The sequence below is a fragment of the Glycine max genome, chromosome 11 (genome assembly GCF_000004515.6).
Source record: "Glycine max cultivar Williams 82 chromosome 11, Glycine_max_v4.0, whole genome shotgun sequence".
Lineage (NCBI taxonomy): Eukaryota > Viridiplantae > Streptophyta > Magnoliopsida > Fabales > Fabaceae > Glycine > Glycine max.
The window spans coordinates 9,671,397-9,684,133 of record NC_038247.2 but is presented as its reverse complement, the minus strand read 5'-3'; the positions used below and the strand labels follow the sequence as shown (position 1 = coordinate 9,684,133).

Sequence of the window (12,737 nt, the reverse complement as noted above, 5' to 3'; positions counted from 1 at the left end):
GATTGGTGCATTGAAAGCTTACTTTGAAATTCATGATCTAATATGATGTGTGCTAGTTTTATATATATAGATTTATCTATATATTTATTTACATTAATATTTGATTAAATAATATTGTAGTGTTGTTATAGTATGATTCTAAAAATTATTCAAGTGTTGGAGTGTTAGAATATTATGGTTAGATTTAATGTACATGTGTATGTTGTAACTTATAAATATTGTTATGAATGTTATGAAGATGTATAAATAAACATGAGACATAATGACATATCATTTTGCGATTATGAAATTGTAATTGAAATTAAGTATAAGTGACAAGTTGAACATGTGTTAATCTATGTGATACACGTGAACATGTGATGGTGGATTATGATATTGTGAGATGTTAAATTATGGACATGTGATATGATTGTGATTGTGAATAAGTGTGTGGTTAATACTTAATGTAATATGAGTTGTGAGTTGTAAATTATACAATAACCCGACTCGTGTTTACCTTGAGAAAAGTATTTATGCGCGAGGTGTTAAAAGGAAAATGTAAGGTTCAAAGTTAAGAACCTAAAGTGTTAAATTGTAGCGCAATGTGTTAAACGTGTTTGAAAACAAGTGTGAGGTTGTAGATATTGTATAATTCATGAGCAATGTTTGTGTGTAAAAGTTGTTTTAGGGGTTAGACCTAAATTAGGAAGGTAAGGTCCAAACAGATTCTTCAAAGTCTAGGCCTTGGAGGTAAATAAACTTGGTTTGAGTGTTCCTTTAAGTCTACGTTGATCCCATATGGTTGGAGCATTTTCGTAAAACAGAGTGACCCTGACTGGTCACCTTATCATTTTACTTAGTAAGAGTGACTTGACATACCCATCGTGTGGTATGTCTTGTTATGTACTCCTAAGTGCCTCAATATTGTTTTTCACTAACATGGTACCACATTGCATATAGGCTTGAGTCTTAATATAATTATTGTATAACGCCTGTGAATTGTTTATGAGATTGGTGAGTGTTGTTACATCTTGAGTCGAGTGTATGATTCATGTATAATGTGATTGATGATTGAAAAATAAATTTTTAAGGATAAAGTGGTGAAAAAACATGGATTGTATTAAGTTGAGTTATGTGATCAATATTTCTATAATGTATTTTGCTTATGTATTTGTTTATCCTTATTTTATTTAGAAATGTGATAACTCATTCCCTATGTGTTGTTTGTGTTTGGATCATGTGATGATCTCAAACATTGTGTTCGTGGGAGCAAATGACTAAGTGAATGATTTTAAAGAACATCGTACTAGAGGACGCTGGGACATAATGCTTTGATAGGATGTAACATTGGGACATGTTTTTCTGTTTCAATTGCATGATGTTCTGAACATGATATTTTACTTTATTTTAATCTAGTGCTTAACTTGTTTCCTTTTGTAAACTTGGATGACCTTGTTGCGAGTCGGGGATATCTTTAATAAGTTTTATTTGATAACAATGAAGAGAATGTGATCTTTTTACCTACGTGGATTTGTTTACATAATTTGAATAAAATTGATTTAATTAAATTTTATATTTTTATATGTTTTTCTTATTTATATGTACATCAAGGTATGTCACAATCTCTATTGCACTAATCACATATATTTTGTCACTTTCCCAACCCATATTACATCGTGTGAAACACTCTCATAAGAGCCTACGCACACGAAGCACCAATGTGGAACATGCTGTGGAGACCTCCGCAACAAAGTTGCTCTCATTCTTTTGCGACATGGTGCTGATGCAGCGAACTTCGCCTGCAATACCAAACTCATTTGCGAGTTCCACCACTCTACAAACGCTCAACCTTGATGTGGTGAACCACCACAACTTCTTGAATCCGTGAGGACGGTGGTGCGACGACGATGCTGCTACGCGACCTGATGCAACGCCGGTGATCCAATGTCGATGTTGTGACGACAACGATGGTGCGATGGCGAGCCTTATGACCAACACTAATGGAGTTTCCTATGTCAACGCCGCCCCTTCATGGTCATCATCGGATCTCTCTAACCCCTTTGCCTTTTCCTCTTCTTTATTTATCTCAAAGATTGAAATTTTTTGTTGTGGTGTTCTCTAAATCTTGTTTTTCCCTTGATGGCTTTGTGGATTTTCGTGGATTTGGAGTTGTGATGATTCTTTTAGTTCTCTAGATTTGGTTTGTTTGATAATTTTTTTAGGTTTGTGGAAAGTTGTTGAAGATGAGTTTTGGACTACATGGGTCACCGTTAATTTTTTTTTTTGTAGTGGTTTATTATTTTTAAAATAAAATAATGAACCAAAAGTGACATTACGTGTCATTGTTCTTTCCTTTATTTTTGTGCTAAAATTTCATCTCTAAATATATTATCTTGTGCTTACATATACATAGATAAATAGATATTGCAGTAAAAAAAAGATAAATAGAGATGGAGATAGTTAATAATGAGATTAAGAGTTATAAAATTTAATTCTATCCGTTTCAACTGTATTCCTAATAAGTGTTAAGAGTTAACAAGGAGAATAATAATAAGAAGGTACGAAAAAGAAAGAAAATTGTTCAAAAAAGAATTCATGAACAATAATCTCAATCACACCTGGTTATTTCAAATTTGTAAGTGCACTTCACACCTTTCTGTATTATCTCTTATTCAAAATTTTAATTGTATCAATTTTGCATTCTTTTTCCTTATCCTCAAATTCTACTCTATTATCTTCTTCAATATGACTCTCTTACTAATAATTATTTGTCACTCTTTTGGCATGAGAGCCTAAGCAATAGAAGAGGCTTAGAATTTGGTATTAACTTGGTTTCTAGTAGAAGTTTAGAAATATTAGTGTTAAGTTTATCACTGATAGATGCTAAGTCACTAATCAACCTCTAAATTAAGTGGTCATGGAAATAAAAAGAAGAAAAGATAGTCAATCCATCGATTTAGTTTAAATTTTTGTCAAGAGATACTCCCAGCACATAAAACGCTAACAAAGATTAAAATATGGCTAGATTTCTACAAGACTAAATAATCTTAATTTAGAAAGAGAACAAAAATATATTAAGATCCTTAATATCAAGCCAATAAGAAGAAAAATTTCGAACAAGAAAATGTAAATGATTAATATTAAGATATCTTGATAAAATTGGTCAATACCTCTTGGATAAAAAGAAAGAAACATATTAACGACGTTAATATTATCTTTAACTTAAGAAGAAATACACATGAAAGAAAAAGAATGCTGAACCAAGAGCAGACCACAATAAAACTATTACTTTGTCAAGAGATTTTTTTTATAAGCATAGAGCATTTGAAAGTCTTTGATAGTGACGGTATTAAGTTTTTAAAATTAGTTTAATCAATTATATTGGCAAGATTAATTTCAACTTGCCCTTATAGCTCAGTGGTAGAGCGTCAGTCTTGTAAACTGAAGGTCCGCAGTTCGATCCTGCGTGAGGGCATTATTTTTATGATAATGTGTTTTTCGTTCTTTTTCCCTACTTCTGTGTTAAATTACATAAAGTTCTATTATTTTGGACTCTTCAGTGATCTCAATTCTCAATATCACAAAGTACTGCCCCTAAGAAAAAATCCAATTTGTCATTTAATCATTAGATTATAATCCAACTCTTTCAGTTTCAAATGAATCAGAGAATTTAACGTAGATGATAAACTTTACAGAATTACAGCCAATAAAACGATACCATAGCTACATAACACCCAGTTGCATAAATAATGAAAGCTCTCCACTAGGATTCTGAAGCACAGCTCTTAGAAGATAGAAATTAAAATAAGGGTGAATGCCGTTTTTAATTCCAGAAAAAGGGACCATCTTTGTCTTAGTCCTTGACTTTTAACATTGTAACTTTTTGTTCCAGTATAACCCAAACTTTAGTTCCATATATTAACACTACCAGGGGACGCAAACTTGTGATTTTACTGACTAAAATTTCTGCATTTCAAAAATCTAGGAAACAAAAAACTTCAAAATTTTAAAAGTGGGAGACTAAAACAAAAGATGAACCTATTTTTCATGAACTAAAATTACTATTAACCCTTGAAATAATAATTGTCAGACTTGCATCTATGATGAGTCTCAAGAAACAAAGTTACATGAAACAGCATTACATTAGTAGTGGTAGCAGCATCTGTTGAGGAAAATCACCTCACAATTTTGCACCACATTTCCATTCCTAAGAATCTAAATCAAAAGCCACAATCTCATGAGAACTATAAATCAGAGTAGTTTTTTTCCTTCAAATTTGACATACATGGTTAGAAGTTGTGCTGCAAGAACATCCTCTCTCTTGGAGAAGCAGGACCAATCTCTTCCTCAAGGCTTCTCAAAACATCAACATTGCCCAAGTTCTTCCCTTCTGCATTATTGTTCTTCCCATCTACATCTTCCTCAGACACTGATGATTTTCTCCTCTGAGAAGATGCCACACTAGGGAAAGTTATCCATGAGGGTGCTCTAAACTCAAACCTTTGGTCCTCAGTTTCTGCCACATCAGTCTCAGAAACTGACCTGTTTGAAGACCTTTGAGATGACTTCTTGTGCAATCTGTTGCTTCCCAAAACCACCTCAGTGGGCAAAATAGGCTGCTCAATGCATGGACTTCCCATTAACTGTGCAAGACCTCTCTCCAAAGCTGTTGTTACTTTATCCATTGAGGGCCTCTCTTTCCCTCTCATTCTCACACACTTACAAGCCACATTTGCTATTCTCTTCAATGCTTCAAGATCAGGAGGAGGCTTTAAAACCGGGTCTGAAATCGCAGTTATGTCTCCTGATTTGATAAGAGGCACTGCCCATTCCACTATGTTGCATTCTTCATATTGCATGTCAATTGCTTTTCTACCACTTAGAATCTCCAAAAGGAGAACACCAAAGCTATAGACATCAGATTTTGTTGTGAGGTAGTGAAGCCTATAGTACTCAGGATCAAGATAGCCAAGAGTCCCAGCTGGGAGTTCAGCCAAAGGGGAACCACTGTCTGCAGGACCTAACAATGATAAACCAAAATCAGCCACTCTTGCATTGTGTTCTTCATCAATGAGAATGTTTGAGGACTTGATGTCTCTATGAATCACTGGAGGGCAAGCATATCCATGCAAGTATTCGATTCCACGTGCCGCTTGAACTGCAATTGTGACCCTTCTTATCCAATCTAGTTGCTCTCTCAACACTTGGTTTGTTCCATGCAAGTGTTGGTGCAAAGATCCGTGAGCCATGAACTCATACACAAGAAGCCTCTCTTCACCTTCTTCGCAATACCCTAGAAGGTTGAGCAAATGAGCATGGTTCAACCTTGAGAGCAAGTCAAGTTCAGTGTTAAACTCCTTGGAGTTCTTCTGCATGTTGGGAGACACTATAGCCCTTTTGACAGCAACAACTGTCCCATCTTTGAAAACTCCCTTGAACACACAAGAAAAACTTCCCTTCCCTACTATGGACTCTTCCTTGAATCCACCGGTTGCAGTTTCAAGCTCCTCATAGGTGAATATTTGAGCCCTTCTGATCTTATTAAGTTCCTCCAAGTCTGGCCTCACCTTGTTCTCGTTTTGGAAGGAAGAATTTCCACCAAGTTTCTTCACCCCTGACCCTTTTGAACACTCACAATCTCTTAGCCTGTAGCGGACGTATAAAACCGTAGTTATTGACATAATACTAACTACGAAAACTGCAAAAGCAATCTCAGCAATGAGAACTGGCAACTGCAGAGCCCAAATTTTTTCACTTTTCTTCTCAGTAGAAGCAGCAGCATTGGAATATGAAGAGGAGCAGTTCAAGAAGCATTCAGATGAAGAACAAGAGGAACAGTTATATTCACACACTCTATCATATGCCAAATTGCATGCACTCTTCAGATACATTTCAGGAGGACAAGCACCACTGCACCTCATGCAAACACGAGAATCCGGTGACTTGCAAAGACTCTTATGCTTATCAATTGCATAGGAGCCAGGAGCACATGGAGAAGGTTGGCACATTCCTGGTGAAACAGCTAAAGGAAGAGAAGTGGGAAAGCCAACACCCCAACATAAAGGCATAAGAGATTTGTCAGCAAGAACTGCACAAGTAAAGTAATCACCAGCAGCAACTTCAAAAACCTTAATCCCTTTAGGAGATGGTGAACTTGGTTTGATGATAAATCCCCAACAAATAACTCCACGGTCATAGCTCTTAATGCCACATGCATGGAACTTCCCTCCCACTAAAGAAAGCATAGGGTCATTTGGTGCCAAATCAACGTTTCCTTGACCTGCATGTGACACTGAAATTTCTTCCTCAAGGTTCAAGCTTCTCCCCCAACAAAAAGTTTTGGAGTTCACCCCTTCTGAGATTCCACACACATGGTACCCCCCAGCTGAAATTTTCCGGAATCTCATGTCATGTGGAATCAAACTAATGACTAGGCTGTTAGTCTCATCTCCCCAGCAGAACGCAGTCCTGTTCTGAGAAAAAAGGCCACAGTTGAATTCAGAACCTGCTGAGATTGATTGAATCATTCCACCAACCACATAGTTCTTGGTCATGTTGTAGCCCCAGCAATCAACCAAGGAAACGTTCCTGTGCCTTCCAGTCATAGGTTTCCTCAAGCCACAGACATGGTAATCACCAGCACTGATTTCTAGGTACTGTGCTCCTTTGATCATAGGTTGAGGCACTCCCATTTCAATGTAGGAACTGCTTCCCCAACAGTATGGTTGATTAGAACCCATTAGAAGACCACATACAAAGCCTTCTCCAGCTGTTAGGCCAAGGAATGAAAAATGTGTTGGTGTTCCGTAGATTATGGCTGAGTTTGATCCATAACATGTCACTGTGTGAGAGCCATCAGATTTCAAACCACAAAACACAGAACCCTTTTCTCCGTAAGAGGTGGCAATGGATGACATGGAACCAAGGCTTGTAACTTGCAACCACAAGTGTGACAAAACCACCAGGTCAAGTAGAAGCCCAAGTAAACATTGGTTCACATTGAAACCGTAGATTGATTGGTGTTTTAATGAGAACCCCATGACACAAAGCAACCAAAGTATTACACAGATAAAAAAAAAATGTAGAATGTAGAAAATTCACCAATAGTAATAGCAAAATTGTTTGCTCATAGACTATGGCTTTGCTTCCATTGACTTCTCAGAGAGAAAACTGGTTGGTAAGAGTAAGACTAATGCAGTTTAGAGGGAAGAACAAGTCTTGCAAACTTCATCTAATTAAGAACTAAAACACCATGATGACACTTTTAATTACCTCAAGATTTCTCACAAACTCCATGGATAACTAGCAATGCAAGAAAATAAAAGAGAGAAAAAAAGGAGTGGTAGGGAGTGCAAAATAACCAGCAAAACAGGAATCTTCATTAGGAACTACGCTAGATCTTCTGTTCACTTGCAATGCATAGGAAAGAAAATCCCATGCTTCTTATTGGCTTGGTGAGAGAGATAAAAAAAAAGTTGTCATAATAAAAGAAAAGCCATTAAGCTCCGAATCCAACTGTTTCCATCACAAAAGAGACTTTTAACTCACTAGATCAACAACAACTGGAGCTATGTATGGTCCATGCATGCTCTTTGAATCAGCTAGTCAAAGTCAACCCACATTTTGAAAAGAAAAAAAGAAAAACTCTTGCAATGCATTATTTTGGGGCATGGTGGTATGTTGTAGAAGGGAAGGTGAAGTAGTGAAACTCAAGATTGTTGAGGGTGGTTGCCGGGTATTGTTGCTGTTGCAGACAAGAGGCTGAGGGAAGAGACGGTGCATTAAATGAAACAAAACTGCTACTTCTGTACGTATAGGCAAAGTGTTGGTGAAAATAATAAATGAGCAAGTTAATGCAATTCAATCTTTTCATGCTTGGACTAGTGTAGTGACTAGTGAGTCCATATTATATTTAGCGACCAATTCCAAATTTTACTTTGCATATATATCAGGCGTGGCTAATGGCTTGGAAGTTGGAACAATACGAAACCTCACATCACCACCTCAAAAAACACCATTCATTTGGGTCCCTCCTCCATTTAAATTCTTCCCATTTTCCGCTCCTTTTCTCCCATTTTCATGGCCATCGAGTTCCAATGCATTTCTTTTTCTTTTTGAGTTCGTGTATGCATAATTAATGAAGATTATTTTCTTTCTTTTGAAACTTAGTTACACTTAAAAGTTTCATATTTTTTTAAGAATGTATTTTATAATGATGGAACTCAAGATCCTTTTCATATACTCAACATGTATTTAATTAATTAACTAATTAAAGAAGATGTTTATTTTTTAATTAATTTATGGGTGTTACTCAATTGAGTCTCGTTAATTAAGATTTCAAATTCAAATTTTGTGAATAGAAAAAATATGGTTGAGGGGAAAAAATCTCAATAAAAGTAACTAAAGTTTTTCGATAATCAGTAATCAACAAAGTCAATAAATACTCTATATCAATAACATTATTATAAATATATATATATATATATAATGTACATTTACATGATAATCATTAAAACATTATTCTATTAATTGAATTATTTTAAGACTTTAATTAAAAATTCTAAATATCTTTATATATATATTTAAAATTAATATTTTTTCACTTTTCACGTAAATTTACAAATACTTGTGTATATATGAAATATTTGCTTTTTTTATGAATTTAACTAGTTTTAAAATTTTATAATCTTTTTTTAGGATTTTTTTTATAATCTTAATACTTAAGCGTTGCAAAAAATATTAATATTTCCATTTTTGCTAAATACCTTCTACACTATCGTTTTTATGAATGATTAGTTTCACTCAACAATAATTGCTCGCAACAGAGATACATTGAAAAATTGAAGTGAAAAATTCAAAGTTTAATGGTAACGGAGTGAGGTAAGACTTGAATGATAGATAATGAGTTACTTAATTACCTTTGTACGTCTTTAAACTTTGCAAGTGTAATTAACCATCGACACCTAGCTATAAAAAGAAAAGGAAAGAGACAAGCAATTAAAACTAATTACATGTTTTACAAGTCAAACTTCTTGCCTACACAGTATGGCTGCCATCGTGTCTCCCCCTATAAAGAGTGAAATAAACCCTCTTGCCTGATTATTTCATAGATACCTGTTTGCTCCCTCAAATTGAAACACTAATTATAGAAAATAACTCTTTTTCATAATCTTAAGATGGAAAAAGAAAAAATACGAGAGCTTCGTGGGGATCTTTATAAGCAGATAATCTTGCAATATGAACTTACTAGTCTTCAATATTGATTAATCATATATCTGGGTCATTATATATTTGCCAAAATTGTCATTGACATTGGGCTTAATTAACTTTTTAATTTTTAAAAATAGGCAACATTTTTTATGCTGGGAGGGGCCAAAGGCCCGAAAATAGACAACATTAAAATAAGAGAACAATAAAATAGTCTATATGGTAATACATTTTCTTTTATTAATCAATTTTATTTTATTAATTTTTGTTAGAATGTTAGTAGGAAGATTCAAACCTCTAACCTTTAATCATCAAAATTTCCTTTTTAATCACCAAATCAATTTTATAACTCGTCTATATAGTATTACATATATAACTTCTTATGTATTAGCTAAATATGTCAATAGGTCATCCTCTTTGTGACTCCATCACACCTAATCTGACTACCAAGGTGTATTCCTGCATCCATATCACTCCCTCCCTAACTTGACTCCAGCTCACACCTCATCTAACTTATTTGGCAAAGGTAAACAAAAGATAGGATAGGAAATGACAATAATGAATTGTACCATATATTTAAACAATTCACCATAATTAGAACCCCTAAAAGTTAGGGAAGTCGATCACTCATGAACGAGTAGTTGAATTTGTCATAAATGACAATAAATGTCATGTATAAAAAATATATGTAGGAAAAGGTAAATGTAAATTTAATATATTATTACATCCATAATGCTTACGTCCTAACTTGGAGGTCAAAGTGTCTTTGCAAGTGTTTTCTCTACTTAAGGAGGACGATGGATTATCACAATTTTTGTCCTTGAAAATCACCTTGATAGGTTAAAAGAAAAAAGGTATTTATAAACTATCATAGGTCTCGACTCTTAGACGTTGTGAAATTTTTTAACAAAATGAATCATTTTCTATTGAAATATTAGATGAATAAAATCTAGGCATCTAACCACAAATTAATTAAATAAATATTTTTGTATAAACAAAATAGATCTTTCACATGTGATAATAAGATAACTATAAGCGATAAAACTTTTCTTTAAAATATTTAACATAGCAACCTAGAACTAGAATTTGGAACTAATTGGAACAATCCTGTATTACTTAATTTGAAGATATTAATTAAATTATTTTAAACAGATGTTATATACGTCATAAACTTCAAAAAGAAACAAGATAATAAATTGTGAATGGTGTGTCCAGATTAACCACATGTATAATTTTTTTCCATTAAGCATGCAACTTCTCTTCATGAATCTAACACTTCGGTTTTATAGAGAAGGAAAGAAAAGAACAGGATTAAAAAATGGCGTAAATATTTATTCGGTTGGTTGTAACTTAAAAAGAGTTGGAAAGAAGAAGAAAATTGAGTCGCACCTCTAAATGTTTCAAGCTCGAGTGACAAAGAAAATTAAAAAAAAGATGGTAAGTTATATTAAAATACCTAGAATGTCCCTAATAACATTTTCATTTAATTTAAAGCATCAATTATTTAACAAATGTAGAATAATAGTTGTGTGTTTTTGGTGGCAGAATAATAGTTATGTTTATAATTCATTTGTTTCTTCTCTTTTTTTGTCTGATCAAGTAAAGATTTTTTTTACTTTCTCTTTCGACGAAATCAGAATATATAAAATCCCCTTTTGTTACATTGTTCTCTCTATATTTGTTATTATTTTCTTGTCTTCGTTTTCTTTTTACTTCCAAATAAAGTCATGAGCTGTAAATCGAAAATTACAAACTAAACAGATCATTACCATACATAAGGTAGCTTCGAATTGTAATTAGATATCATTGATTTGATCATAGATGGTGGCATTCTCATTCTGCGATGCTAAACTCCATTAACGACTCATAGCAACTATTGGAAAACAATTGATTTGCCTAAAGTAAAACATCATTTATCTATTTATAATAGGTAAAAGTTGACCTTCTCAACATCACACTATTATCAACAAAATTAGTGATTTGAAAAAAAAAAGAAAACATTTTAAGTTTTGTATCATTATATTACTTTAAAGTAACACTAATCAATAGTTATTAATATATTTTAATAAAATTAATAATTTCTCACATTCATAATAATTTAAATTATTTGTAATATTTAATTTTACATATTAATTAATATGAAGGAAAAATTATTAAATAAAATAAATATAAAAGTTTACACTAATTTAATATTACTATCTATGTACAAGTTTATTTATTTTTATAATCAGCTACTTTAAAATATATTTATGGAAAAATAATAAATTAAATTCATGACTTTAAAGTTATAAAATAATATAATATAATATGAAAATAAAAAATAAAAAATTAGATATATATATATATATATATATATTTAACAATAAAATTATTAATAGTTATATTCAATGTTAATCATTTAAATTAGAACTAATTAGATAAATATAAATTAATGATAGAAGACTAATGCTTAATATAAATATAAGAATTTTTGCATTCTTTTTATTGTACATTTTATTTTATAAACTATTTTTAAAAAAAACTATAAATGTAACCATTAAATAATAAATATTATTTTCTTCAATTTTATATAAAAATAGCTATATGTAAAAACATATGTTACAAAATTTATTGTATGATAAAGTTAACAATATTTTTCAATTTTAAATTATGCTTTCTAAACTAAATTTTTTTAATGATAAAAAAAATTAATTATATTTTAGATTATTTTAATACTTCATTGAAGTTACACAATGAATACCAATAAGATTTAATGATTACATGAATCAAAGCACTATTGAATCATATTAAACAAGATTAATAGGAAACCGTTATATATACAAGTTTTAAAATTAAATTTTATGTAAAATAAATAAATAAATAAGTCTGAACTAGTTGATTTATTTGTGAAATATAATTTTTAATTAAGTTCATCCATAGTCATTTAAATGTATTAACCCTAATTATATATTTTTTATACTATTTTAAATAATAATTTTCACATTAATAATAAATTAAATAATATTTGACTATGCTTAATTTTATTTTTTTAAAAAAATAAGCTACATTAAAGTATATATTTTACAAAATAACTAAAAATATTTATAATATTATATACTGTAAAATAATATATATTAAAATTTTCTAAGACATTATTATTATATATAATAAAATAGTAGACATTATTATTATTATTATGTTTTAAAATTAATAATATTTATAGTTATTGATTATAATTAAAATTGTATTATCGTTTTCACCCTTCATTATCAAATTGATGGTTTCACTTTTTATACAAACTCTACTTCAAAATATTGTAAATATCCATTCAATTTCTTTTCAGTGTGCTTTCTATCTCCTTCTTTTTTTCATTATTATAATACAATTTCTTTCATTCTTTATTTATATTTTTATGGATAAAAAAGATACTTGAATATGTTATTAATTATCACCAAAATTTAGAATTTAGTTCTTTTAGATCGATAAGGTATAAGGTGGATCTATATTCATAATTTATAAATTCAGTTGTATTGCCACGCTAGTTGCAACAAAATACTGGATGTACCACCTCA

At 31.5% G+C, this 12,737-nt stretch overlaps 1 protein-coding gene and 1 non-coding gene across 2 annotated transcripts; one reads left to right on the top strand and one right to left on the bottom strand.

Moving 5' to 3' along the window:
* The first annotated feature begins 3,382 nt into the window (after positions 1-3,382).
* Positions 3,383-3,454, top strand: TRNAT-UGU (transfer RNA threonine (anticodon UGU)). The gene has a single exon. It is a non-coding gene; the product is annotated as a tRNA-Thr (tRNA).
* A 560-nt stretch (positions 3,455-4,014) lies between these two features.
* Positions 4,015-7,801, bottom strand: LOC100816264 (serine/threonine-protein kinase-like protein ACR4). Its single transcript, XM_041006710.1, has one exon. The coding sequence runs from the start codon at positions 7,017-7,019 to the stop codon at positions 4,269-4,271; it is 2,751 nt and encodes a 916-aa protein (XP_040862644.1). The 5' UTR covers positions 7,020-7,801; the 3' UTR covers positions 4,015-4,268.
* Between the last annotated feature and the right edge of the window lie 4,936 nt (positions 7,802-12,737).